Source organism: Rattus norvegicus, chromosome 6 (assembly GCF_036323735.1).
Source record: "Rattus norvegicus strain BN/NHsdMcwi chromosome 6, GRCr8, whole genome shotgun sequence".
NCBI classification, from domain to species: domain Eukaryota; kingdom Metazoa; phylum Chordata; class Mammalia; order Rodentia; family Muridae; genus Rattus; species Rattus norvegicus.
The window spans coordinates 29,565,393-29,577,521 of NC_086024.1; the positions used below are offsets into that span (position 1 = coordinate 29,565,393).

The window sequence follows — 12,129 nt, forward strand, 5'->3', positions numbered from 1 at the left end:
CGCAACCAGATGAGACTAAAAAAATAACCAGATGTCACTGGCGAGAGAGTAAAACAACATGCCAATTGCTTTACTGTTGCAAATGTAATTACACAGCAAACCTTAAAGTATTTACCTGTGAAGTCTAGGCGTGAAACCACCTTAAAACCCTTCACACCGTGATCCCTAAGCCCAAACACATGGCTGTACATTCTCTATACACACCACGAGACACGCGCTGGGTAAAGATGAGCATTTATTCACTTTACAAAGAGAATGGTATTAAATTGCCATAAACAGCTCCATTTATAGACAAAGAACAACTGTACATCAATCGCACCAGCAGCTTGCCCAGGATGCCCTTCCCGCTTCGGCTGTGCAGCCTGCTCTGTCCCTGATGGAAGTCCTCCCAGGGAGCACTTTTCTTAGTCACAGGTGGGAAAGCCTCGCATCTGCTCAGTCCTTCTGCAGACGACAGCTCTCCATCTGCACCCCTGACTGAACGAGTTAGTACTGGCCCACTCTTTAGAAACAAGACAAATTACTGGTAATTTGAAAAAGCTGTGTAGCACACCAAAATACTTATTTATACATACATAAAAAATCTTGAGTAAGATTTATCATTTTGAAAGATAAACAGATACCCTAGCCCTGCTAAGAGCGGGTAATGAAAAGGAACCAAAATGTTAAATTACTGAATTATAAAAATAGTCTCTTTGGAAAAAAATTCCAGCAAGGTTATTATCTAAAACCAAAGAGAAAAAAAAATAAACAATTGTTCTCTGATCCATTAGTCATTTAAATAAAAATGGAAACCTTCAAAAGCAGCTAGGACAGAGGGTTACAAATGGCATGATGAGCAGGTCTCATCTGTGTACTGATGAGCCTTTACAGTCTGCAGACAAGAGCCTTAGCATGGCTGAAGCTTTGCTTCTTTAATTACCATTATTTTGTTTTGTTTTAAAAAATATCTGACATGACACTTTAAAAAATAAGTGGTTATTTGGGGAAGCCCTCCAACCACCCAAACAGATCTGGATCAGATCACAGTGAGTGCTAAGCTAGGGAGACCGTGACTTTATTTCTGTAAATCACCATTTTCACTTGAACTTTTAGTTATCCCTTCATCTTTTATGAAAATGTATCAAACGAGACGTGCCGGATTAAAAACAATTCGTTAATGCTGCTTGGCATTTGGACCGAATGAAAGATACTAACCTGAGACGAGACCTGACTCCTTCACAAGCGTCCATTCCTGCCCCCTATGGCATGTCTGTACCCCCCAAGTCAGTTTCCGATAGAACCAAGCACACTAGAGTATTATATTATAAAAATATACCATATATTGGACACTCGTGTCAGTACATTGCAGAAAGTGTGTCTATTTACTGTGTAAAGTTTATTAACATTTGAATGAAACACTCTTATTTACACAGTTACAGTCTGGGCACTCAGGACAGGAAGGAGGTGTGGGAATCGCCTCAGTGAATTGGAAGCATATGGTGGCCTCTTGTCTGCTGGCACTGGGCAAGCCTCCCTGGGAGGACGCGATAGACAGCACTGGGCAAGGCGAGCCAGGATTCTTGTGTAACTGGCTGTGTCTGTCTTCACTCTTCTTCACTCTCATTTTCAGGATCTAAATCCGAATCTCCATTCAACTCTTTCTCACTCGCCGCTTCTCTGTCCTCATCTTCCTCGTCGACAGCCTCATCATTCTCACTGTCTTCGTCGACAGCCTCATCATTCTCACTGTCTTTCTCTTCATCCTCATCCCAATTATCCTGGTGGAAACAGCAAAGAAAGGAGTTTATGAAGCTTCCCGACAGTGAGGACAAAAACCAGACAGACCAGAAAACACCACTCACATCAGAATCCTTCTCTGGAATTTCATCGTCAGACTCCTCTTCAGAAGACTCTGAAAGAGAATAGCAGAACAGTGCTAAAGACAGCAATGCTTACACGAGCCACCGAGCACCAAATGCGCAGCCAACGAGCGCTCTGCGCTTCGCATGGTTGAAGCAGGAGCTTGTGTGGCCCGGACAGGCCTGGAGCTTGCAGTCTCCCTGCTTCAGTCACCTAAACTGAGATTACAGGTATAGGGCATACTCCTTCCAAATTCAGCTTCTAACTTTACTGTGACCCCCAAGCCCCTTGTGTTTCTGAGACTGGGTGTCACTGTGTAGCCCTGCCTGTCCTAAAACTCACTCTGTTGGCCAGGCTGACCTCAAACTCAAATGTATCTGCCTGCCTCTGCCTGCCTCCTTCCCTCCCTCCTGCTGGGATGAAGGTGTGCACCACCACCCGGTTTACTACTTCTACTGTTAACACTCATTTTTATTTTAAAATAAAATAAAATGTGCGTGCGTTTGTGTAGACACCTGTAAGAACAGGGCCAGCAGGAACCCAGGGCACCAGGGAGGTGAGTTACAGGCAGCTTTAAGTATGTGATGTGGATGCTGGGAATGGAGCATGCTCTTTACCCCTGAGCCACCTCCAGCCCTAAGATTAGAAACATTATTTCAAGTATCAACAGACTATAAAATCTTATCTTAAAATAGTCAATCATTTTTAGACCACCAATAGGCAGAGGGTGTGTAAATATTCTACACAAGAAATGGTGGGCTATGCATCTATCTAAAACAAATGCTTCTGCACGGTCTGACCCGTAACAAAAAAGCACAAGTTACAGGAAAACAGCCTGCCGTTAATTGTACAGTTTGAGAAATGAAATGCTCAGGGGTGCAAAATAACAGAGCCACAGTGTTACCTAAGCACCTGGGGAATGTAGAGGAGCAAACTGAACGGGCTCTTGAGGAGGGCAGGACAAAACCACCTGCAGGGGTGGACATTACATGAAAAGGGACTGGAAACCCAACTCAGCCTCCTTCATCCAGTTCAAAACAATTTCAGCATTTACAGGACAAACTAAAGTACTTCAAAGGTTAAAGAGCCATTCTTCAAGAGGTCCTGAGTTCAATTCCCAGAAACCAGATGGTGGCTCACGACCATCTGTAATGTGACCTAATGCCCTTTTCTGGCACGCAGGTACACATGCAGAAAGAACATTTATATACATAAAGGAAATAAATAAATCTTAAAAAACAAACAAATACAAAACACAAATCCACAATCACACACAGGAGCATTCTATGGAATCAAATGGTGTCTCTTCAGTAAATTCCCACTCCAACATTAAGATACGAAAGACTTTTACAAACCAGATTTAATGCCAGGTCAAGGCTGGTTTGAATAAGCAAAAACATTTTATACATAATTGGGTTTTTAAAAAAAAGAAGGAAAAAAAAGGAAAAAAAAAAAAAGGAAGCTGACACTGGATAAAGTTAAGGCTGTGTTGCCAGTACCAACACGACAGCTTGGGCACACATACATGAGGCGAAATGTTCAAACACATAAATTAATCTAGGCGTGGTGGTACATGCCTCTAACCCCAGGACTCGGGAGACAGTGGCAGACAGATCTCTGAGTTCAAGCCAGGGCTATAAAAGAAAACCCTGCTTTTCTTTTTTTCGGTAAGGCAGTTAATACCTAAAAACTGTATTCCTACCCTTTAACTTAAATATCCTGGCCACACTTATTTATTCAAAATAAAATAAGTTTTGTAAGCCACTGTGTGCCGTATCTGAGCCCATTCCCCTACAGAGCCACCATGTGACATACACTGTCTGTCATGCATGCTGCTATACAGTGGTGAGGAACACTGCAGCCGTACGTAAGCTGTGTAGGTCGGATTACATGCTGTGTGTGCTGAGGGGACCCCGCTAATGAAGAACCGTTGTTTGTAGTCACCACAGTATTCCATAAATAAGACCGTGATGTCAAACCTACATAACTCTTCTTTCAGAAGTGCTTTAAAGTTGTTTTTCTCCAGTCATAACATACTCATTTTCAAACCTGAGGTCCCCCAATGGTTTTATTTATGAGCTAAGTCTCATAATGAGATACTTATCTCATTAAAAATTAAAATCCAATTTTTAAATGTCAAAATATATAATGCAATTACAAATAATGCTGTCTACCTGCTATCTATTTTAATGAAAAATTTTTTCCAAAGGGTGAGGATGGGGGAGAAAAGTGTCTGCTTCCTCCAACTTTTGAAGATTTGGTACTCCATTTAAATTTTCTTAAGAAAATCTAGCTCCAAGCAGTCAGAGCCCAGAAGACATCAGACCATACAGACCCATCAGAGGTCCCTCAAGCATGCCTAGGCTCTGCTGGCCATGATGCAGCACTCAGTCAGACTCTTAGAAGCATCCAAATGAAAGTGAATACAGCAACCTTCAATCCCGACGCCTTACAAAGCTGCCCTATACAAAACACATAAATCCATACCCTTGCCCCCATGAGCTCCCACACCCCAAACTCTTGCCAACATCGAATCTCAACGCTGACATTTAAAATGTGTCACTGCATGAAGTACTACCTCACTCATGCTGTAGTTTGCACTTCTCTAAAGTCACTACACTTTTACATTTCGTAGGCTTTAAGGCATGAAAAGCAGAATGACCAGTGTGACACAGCAGTCTTCTGCACCTCATAGTCAGTGTTTGCAGCATTTCCTGACAGGCAGTCAGACCTGACACTGAGCCTGCCATGGATGCCGCCTACCAACAGCCTGGCACAGTTCTAGACATCAGGGCTCAGTCGGGATGTGCAAGAGAAGCCTTCCAGCCCTGCTCCTCCTCTATGTCACAATCCCTGTGATTTTCTTGACTGACTCAAGCAAGCAAAATTATTAAACAAAGTAATTTGGAAGTTACTAACAACGTTAAAATACAGGGAAAATTACCGGGATAGCCTTAAGTTTATAGAGGTATTATTATTATTATTATTATTATTATTATTATTATTATTATTATTATTATTATTATTATATTACTATTCTCTATAAACATTCTACCTCACATGTTTCCAGTATTCCTGGTTTTGACTGCTGCTATAACGAGGTTTTTCTGAACAGTCCTTGGGTATAGTAACGCTGACTGTTCGCTGCTGGTCTTGGTGCTCAAGACACCTGCTGATGTGCACAGCACCTACTAACAACAGCCGACTGCGGGTTCTATTGTGCCGAAGGATAATGTATGTGAAGTCCAAGGTCTGGAGGGCTTTGACATTGGGAAGAAATAAAAAGTACATTGCTAACTGGTTACTGGCTTCCCCACTTAAGATGAGGAAATTCCTTGTAACCCCGTGGGTGCTTTGTCATTGAAGATGTGTACTTTCAAACTCATCTCTACGCTTAGTGTTCTCCAGGGGAATGTTCAACTGATCACGGTATTAGCAGATTTCTTGGTACATTTTGGAACAACTGGCTTTTAAGTCGGTTTTGGTCATCGTCATTCTTGTTCACCAACACCATAGTCTCCTACACTCAAGTTCTTCTTCAGCCTCTCTGACTAGCACCCGTCACAGACCACATGCCAGTTGCTTGCTTCTCTTGGGTTTTGTCAGAAGTTTGTCTATTTTCAAGAGATGTGGCGGCGAGATTTCACATTCTCACTTACATGCAGAAACTAGGTTTAAAAGGATGCACGTGTGTACATATGCCAACTTATAAATGCAAAATAGTAAGACGTTCCTAAGAACCGGTGTGTGTGGTGTGTGTGTGGTGTGTGTGTTGGGGGTTGGGGTTAGTGTCTTTCTTCAAGGAGTGGTAACAAAGCAGAAGAGAGGACTACCTAGGTTGAGGGGAGGTGATGTGGGGAAAAGCAGTGAGGTGGGGGAAACAGGTGAAAACTACATGAGGACACATGTATGTTTAAAAATTCCATGACAAAACCCATCATTCCAAATGCTAACCTAAAACATTAATTTAAAAAGAAGAGAGTCCATGGGCGTTTCTACAAAGGTAAGGGAATCACATGACTGAGAGAAAACGAAGACCGCTGGCCGCCAGCCCTACTCCAGCCCTTACCTTCTTCATACACCAATTTTGCCTTAAGTCCAGGGGAGGGCATTTTTTTCGTCTTTTCTGATGCTGTAACCTGAAAGAAGAGTTATAAAGCAATTATAACCTTATTCCACATATAGACAACAACACACTCAGCATCCAGTCCACCCTCTCCCACTGCCCTCCTCCAAATGAATGAAGGACCCAAACCAACTTGGAACAAACTGAAGACAAATACAAAAGGGGAAATGGCTCTAGTGTCCAGAAGCCTTGCGCGTGCAGTGGTGAGAGTCCTCACTGCACCAGACTGTGAGCGAGCCCCTGTGAGCCCCTGTGACTCACTGCGCACAGTAACAAGCTGAGCCCAGCACACTGGGGAGAGACTGGGCATATAGTTGGTGAGTGCTTGCCTGTGCTGCGCAAGCAGCAGGCATGGACAGTCAGGCTTCTCTGCTGCCACTCAGGAAGTCACAGGTTAAAGCCGGGGCTCTGACTTGCCAACTTCTTATTGAACTTAGTCTCTTACTGCTTGGGTAACTCTGCATTGCCCTCTCCACTCTCACACCCAGCTCTGAGCCCAAGATCATCTGATTTGCTCACTTGCGTGACGAGAAGAATGAGCTTCCCATGCAGGTGTGAGAGCTTCTGGAAAGTTTTGACTCTGCTTTCCATTAGCTGGTAGAGTGTTCCCAACTGGTGCACCAGGTCAGGCAGCTACAACAAAACAGACAAGTAACCACTCGGCATCATCACATTCTCAAGAGGACACACCACGCTCAGCCTAGCCCAGGAGCCAGCCCTATATAAGGAGGTGTCAGAAGTTCTAGCAACAGCGAGGGTTTGGACACAGCCTTTCCAACAACAAACTTTCAACAGAAGGTTGATAACCACTGCACATCTCTTAGCTGAGAGGTCTTTCCTCTGACTCTTGCCCAGTATCCAGAACATCACCTACACTTGCCATAGGCTCTGAGGCACCAGGAGCTCCTCCCCACTGTCAGGACAGAGCAATGGAGGACAAGGTGAACCTCACCCACAACATTGTACAGATCACTCCTATTAGTCACACCGAAGAATTAATTCAGCAGGAAACCTTCTACTGTCCCTGTAGATGGGGGAGGATCCTATACTCTGCTCTTAAGTTAGACTTTCCTGGCCTCATTCCCAACATCGGAACACAAAACAATTATTGCTTGTCTCCCCCCTTCTCCAGCATCCTATCAGTGTTCACCCGGGATGTACAACAGAATGTGTGCCCATTTAGAAGCACTGAGGAGAGGAGCTAAGATGAGGAAGAGCCGGCCACAGTGCAGGCAGGACATTCGTGAGCCTGTAGAGGAGAGGCAGGCTGAGCTGCACCAGCAGACCCCAGAACCCGTGCCACTGTCAGGCAGGAGTGGCCACCCGCCCCAACACCAGCCTTCTAGAATGGGCTGGCAAGCCTTGGTGTGAATGAGACCTTCCCTCAAGTAAGGCGGAAGAGTGATAAAGGAAGATTCGTGACACCAACCTGGGGTCTCCACACAAATCTAACATGTGCACGTGTGTAGTCCCACACATATGATATATATACACATAAGGAGAGGGGACCTATAACTTAATTACGGAACATTTTCCTTAAGCTAAATGCTAAAACTTTTCAGGAAAATGTACCATAAACTGCTAAGCAAATAAAATTATAATTTTGTTTGTAGGGTACAACCTGACAGCTGTGTGTGATGGCTCATGCTTCTAATAGCAGCACTTGGGCTGCAGCAGACACAGCGGGAGTACAAACAGATGGCCATACAGAGAGTTCCAGGCCTGCCCCAGGCTACAGAGTGAAACCCTGCCCCAACACAAAACAAAACCCGTGGGATGGGGCTGCAGAGAGGACTTGGCAGTTAGAGGACTGAGGTTGAGGTCCCAAAACACACCCGGTGGCTCAGTCACTGGTAACTCCAGATCCAGGATACGCAATGCCCTCTTCCACAGGCATCTGGCATAAATGTATATATGCAGACAAAGTACTCAGACACATAAAATAAAATAAAGGAAAATCTTAATGCGGGCCGGTGAAACGGCACAGTAAAGCTGTTGATGACCTGACTTTGATCACCAAAACCCACATGGTACAGAGTTACATTGTCCTCTGATGTCCACACTTCACACTATGGGCAACCCCCAACACAGAGATACACATACAACATAATTTCTTTAAAATTAAAAACTCAAAACATAGCAAACATATGCAAATATACCAATGTGTGCAGAGTCCAATCACAGTGTAACAGAAAAAGATGATTTTCCTGGCATTAAGATCTTTTTCATTTATTTGATTTATTTATCTATTTTGGTGTTTTATTACAGGGTTTCTCTGTGCAACATAGCCTTGGTCATTATGAAACACACTATGTAGACCAAACTGGCCTTGAACTCACAGAAGGCCACCTTTGCCTCCCAAGTGCTGAGATAAAGGCTTGCTGTAAGAATCTACCTCCTCCCAGGAGGTGATGGTGCACGCCTGTAATCCCAGCACTCTGGAGGCAGGGGCAGGCAGAGCTCCTTACGTCCCAGGGCAGCCTGGTCTACAGAGCAAATCCTAAGACAGGCAGGACTACAGACTGAGCCTCCCCACCCCAAACCATGATGATGATGATGATGATGATGATGATGATGATGATGATGATGATGATGGATAAACAAAAGTCTCTAACCCTTACCAAAGCCTAATCGGTTACTCACCCTCAGAAAAGACTTACCGTGGACAGGTATGACGCATGAATCGTCAGCACACACTTCAGCCACTGGACCATTAAAACAGCACTAGCAAAGAAGAGAAACGCAAGTAAAGGGCAAGCTCACTGATACAAAACAAACAACAAACTAGGTCAGGAGATCTGTGAAGGAAGGCGCCTGCCAAACACTGTATGTCCCCGGCCCTCTCTGTTCTGTCACAGGTGAATCTAATAAAAATGTCTGTAATATATTGGCTTTTGCAGATTCTAGCAATAAGCAGGACAGTCCCACCCCCCGCAAACCCAATTAATATTTCAAAACTGAAGACCAGGCTCTACCTCATATAATTAATTTATTCAAGGACAGTAACAACCATCCAAATATACTCAAATGATTTTCCATTTTATAATCACATTTGAGCCCACCTATAAAGACCAGGCCGGCCTTGAACTCAGAGAGCCACTGCCTGTGCCTCCAGAGTGCTAGGCTTAAAGTGTGTGCCGGATGAATGCTGCTGCTCTTAATTCCTCTACAGAACAGTCGTTTAGCTCAGAGCAGCAGCGCACACCCGCATTCTAGGCCAGTAAGTTACATAGTAAGTCTCTGTGTCAAACCAGAAACTCAGGTCACTGAAACAGCTTACCTATTGGGATGTCCCTGCAGCCTCTTCGTAAGCTAAAGGAGAGAAATACAGTTAACATCAGCACTCCGAAGACAAGCTTTCTCCACCAGTTCCCCAAATGCAATGATGGCTGTGTACAAGCTATCCCACCTGGCAAGCTATTTTTACTCAGCACAACAAATTTGAATTCATTTTCATAAGAGTAATTACATGACAGAAATATAGGTTAAGGTTTGAATGAAAGTTCAACAGACAAACGCACAGCAACTAAATATAGACTGTGACTGCTATAACAGGAAGGCATGGGGTGGGTACACAGTCACCACTAATGGGTACAAGATGCTTCTTGGATTGACACTGAGACGATGTATGAATATGTTATTCATTTTAACAACTGCATCGTATATTAGGAAAGAGTTAATAACTTCATGGTTTATAAACAGTATGTCCATTTTAAAAATACATAAAAAGTATGGAAAAATGCAGGGAAAGCAGATTTTAATTTGGAACAGACAATAACCCAATACATGAGTTGACGTCTCTACAGTTTTTAAATTTTCCTGCCAATGGTGTAAAAATAGCATACACTGCTAACAACTCTCACAGCACTTCATCGTGTCACAGACATAACTTCTCAAGCACAGCTCCTGTCACAGAGCATTCGTCCTTCTGTCTAACATTTAAGAACAGACACCTTGTCTTCTACTATTTCAATAGAACTATACTTTTAGAAAATAAAAGTATATTGCAAAATAAACTTTTAAAGGAAATTAAGTTTTCCCTACTATAACTAGTAAATGAACACTTAAACTGAATCCAGCACACTGATGGCCTGAGGAATCTACTGTCCCTGACACCCAGAATGAATGCTGGTCCCGAGTTTCCATCTCAACACTTGGTGCCCCCGCTGCTTACTGTCTGGGTTTCTGCACTGTGCCACTCCCTCCCTCTCTTAGCCTAACGACTCCCCGTCTTTGTTAACACAGTTAATAGTTACTGAAGAAAAGGCAGAACTAGCTCTTGCAGGAGTCATGCAAGTTACTCTGGTGTCAGAGGCTGGTCCTCTTAGGTAATCTTAATATTCTCTCCAATTCACATCCAAACAGAGGGAAAAAAACACACAGAGTACTTCACAGGTATAAATGGAGAAAGAAAACAAAGAAAGTGGGGTTCCATGGTGGGCTACTTAGTTACAACCCCACACCAGCACAGTCTACACAGCATCCCCGGGCTCACTTTAAACAGCAGCAGTTACCTCCTGCAGCAGTGGGATGACAGCATGCAAGGGCATCCTCAGCACAGTCTTCTTTATCAGGTTTACATTCCTAGTTTGAAGCACTTTCTGTGAAAAAATAACTGACAATTAAGACAAGCACACTTCCAATAAGGATACAGTACCTAAAAATGCTTATGTACGGACTGGAGAGACCAAGGGATAGAGCATGGACTGAACTGGGCAAATCAAACGAGAAGTCAGGTAAAGCTGCCTGCAGGTGACACTCAGAACATCGGCCTCTCCAGACACTTAGAAACCAGCATGTGCCACTCTAGGGATGCTCTCCAACTTACATTTCACTACATTAGAGCTGTCCACAGAGTGACCTAAGGAAGCTTCTGTTTCAAAGAGAGCTCTTTTAAACTGTTGTCATTTGATAAAAATGTAAACCAATCGAATGATTACAGTAACAGGTGCTTCAACAAATCCCTTTAAGGCTTTATCTCTGGGAGAAGGCCAGATTCAACTCTAGGTTGTAGAAAAAGGAGATCGGTGTTTTATGTCAGAGGAACAGGAAAGGTGAGAGTGAGAAAAGAGCCCACTCATTGACTCGTGCGACCTTCCTTCCCAAAGGCTTTATATCTAAGGAACAGGGCACCAAAGGCAGACATAGTAAGTCAGCTTCCAGCTATTTCTTCCTGTTCCTTAGAATCCTTTCAGAATCCCCATCAGATTTTACTTGCTTGTAAAAATGACTTTTACACCAACACGACTCCACCAAATACTATCTTTAAACATCACATAATTTCATAGGCATATGGAATATTTATTATACAGTCATTGGGAAACTGAGGCAGAGAATGTCCTGATCTAATAGTTCTTGACTAAGCTAACTATGAGGTTAACGCAGTGGCAGGCACTGCTACCCCAGCTCCCTGGAGGCTACCTAAGGTAGGAAGATCACATACTTGGCCAGACTGACTGGCCAAGTCACCAACATAGTGTCTTAGAATTGTTTTAGGGTTGGGGATTTAGCTCAGCGGTAGAGCGCTTGCCTAGCGAGCGCAAGGCCCTGGGTTCAGTCCCCAGCTCCGAAAAAAAGAAAAAAAAAAAAAAGAATTGTTTTAAAGTTGTATGGTAGACTACTTGCCCTGCATATATAAGGCCATGGGCTTGATTTCAGCACTGCTTGAAAAAGAAATAAAAAGGTAAAGAAAAGAAGGAAAAACTGCACACAATTGCCAGTGGTCAGGTCTAGACACTGCCCAGTTCTGCACCAACTCAACAACAATAACAACAAAGCAACCAAAGACGGAACCCAGTAAGCGCCCCACCAGCACAGAGCCCTGAGTTTGCGCATCAGCAATAAAAACAAACAAGAAAAACCTACTCTACTAAGCATAACATGCTGATAGGAAACTGTAACAATGACACTGAACATATGCCCAGCTATTCATCCACGTCATCAGTCTGCAAGCAGCATACACAGTCCTTGCATTGCTAGATCTAGAAAGCTGTCTACGCAGCGATGAGCACTCAGGCACCAGACTCTGCAAGAACACGCTCATCGGCCTCTTGGTGATCTGAGCACGACAGTGACTTGCACAGAAGCTGCATCCCGCATTTAACAAAAGTTTTTTCTAAGGCAGACTCACTCCATTACACACTGTGACAGCAAGGCACGGT

The 12,129-nt window shown here is 43.6% G+C and overlaps 1 protein-coding gene across 1 annotated transcript in view; it reads right to left on the reverse strand.

Annotated features, from left to right (window-relative positions):
- Positions 1-217: 217 nt before the first annotated feature.
- Positions 218-12,129, reverse strand: part of Wdr43 (WD repeat domain 43) — a 39,345-nt gene continuing 27,433 nt past the window's right edge. Inside the window, exons 12-18 of the mRNA NM_001037791.2 lie at positions 10,483-10,569; positions 9,249-9,280; positions 8,629-8,692; positions 6,488-6,601; positions 5,912-5,981; positions 1,845-1,894; positions 218-1,760 (exon numbers count right to left, since the gene is read on the reverse strand). Coding sequence (NP_001032880.2) covers positions 1,587-1,760; positions 1,845-1,894; positions 5,912-5,981; positions 6,488-6,601; positions 8,629-8,692; positions 9,249-9,280; positions 10,483-10,569 — 591 coding nt within the window. The 3' untranslated portion in view covers positions 218-1,586. The remainder of the gene's footprint in view (positions 1,761-1,844; positions 1,895-5,911; positions 5,982-6,487; positions 6,602-8,628; positions 8,693-9,248; positions 9,281-10,482; positions 10,570-12,129) is intronic.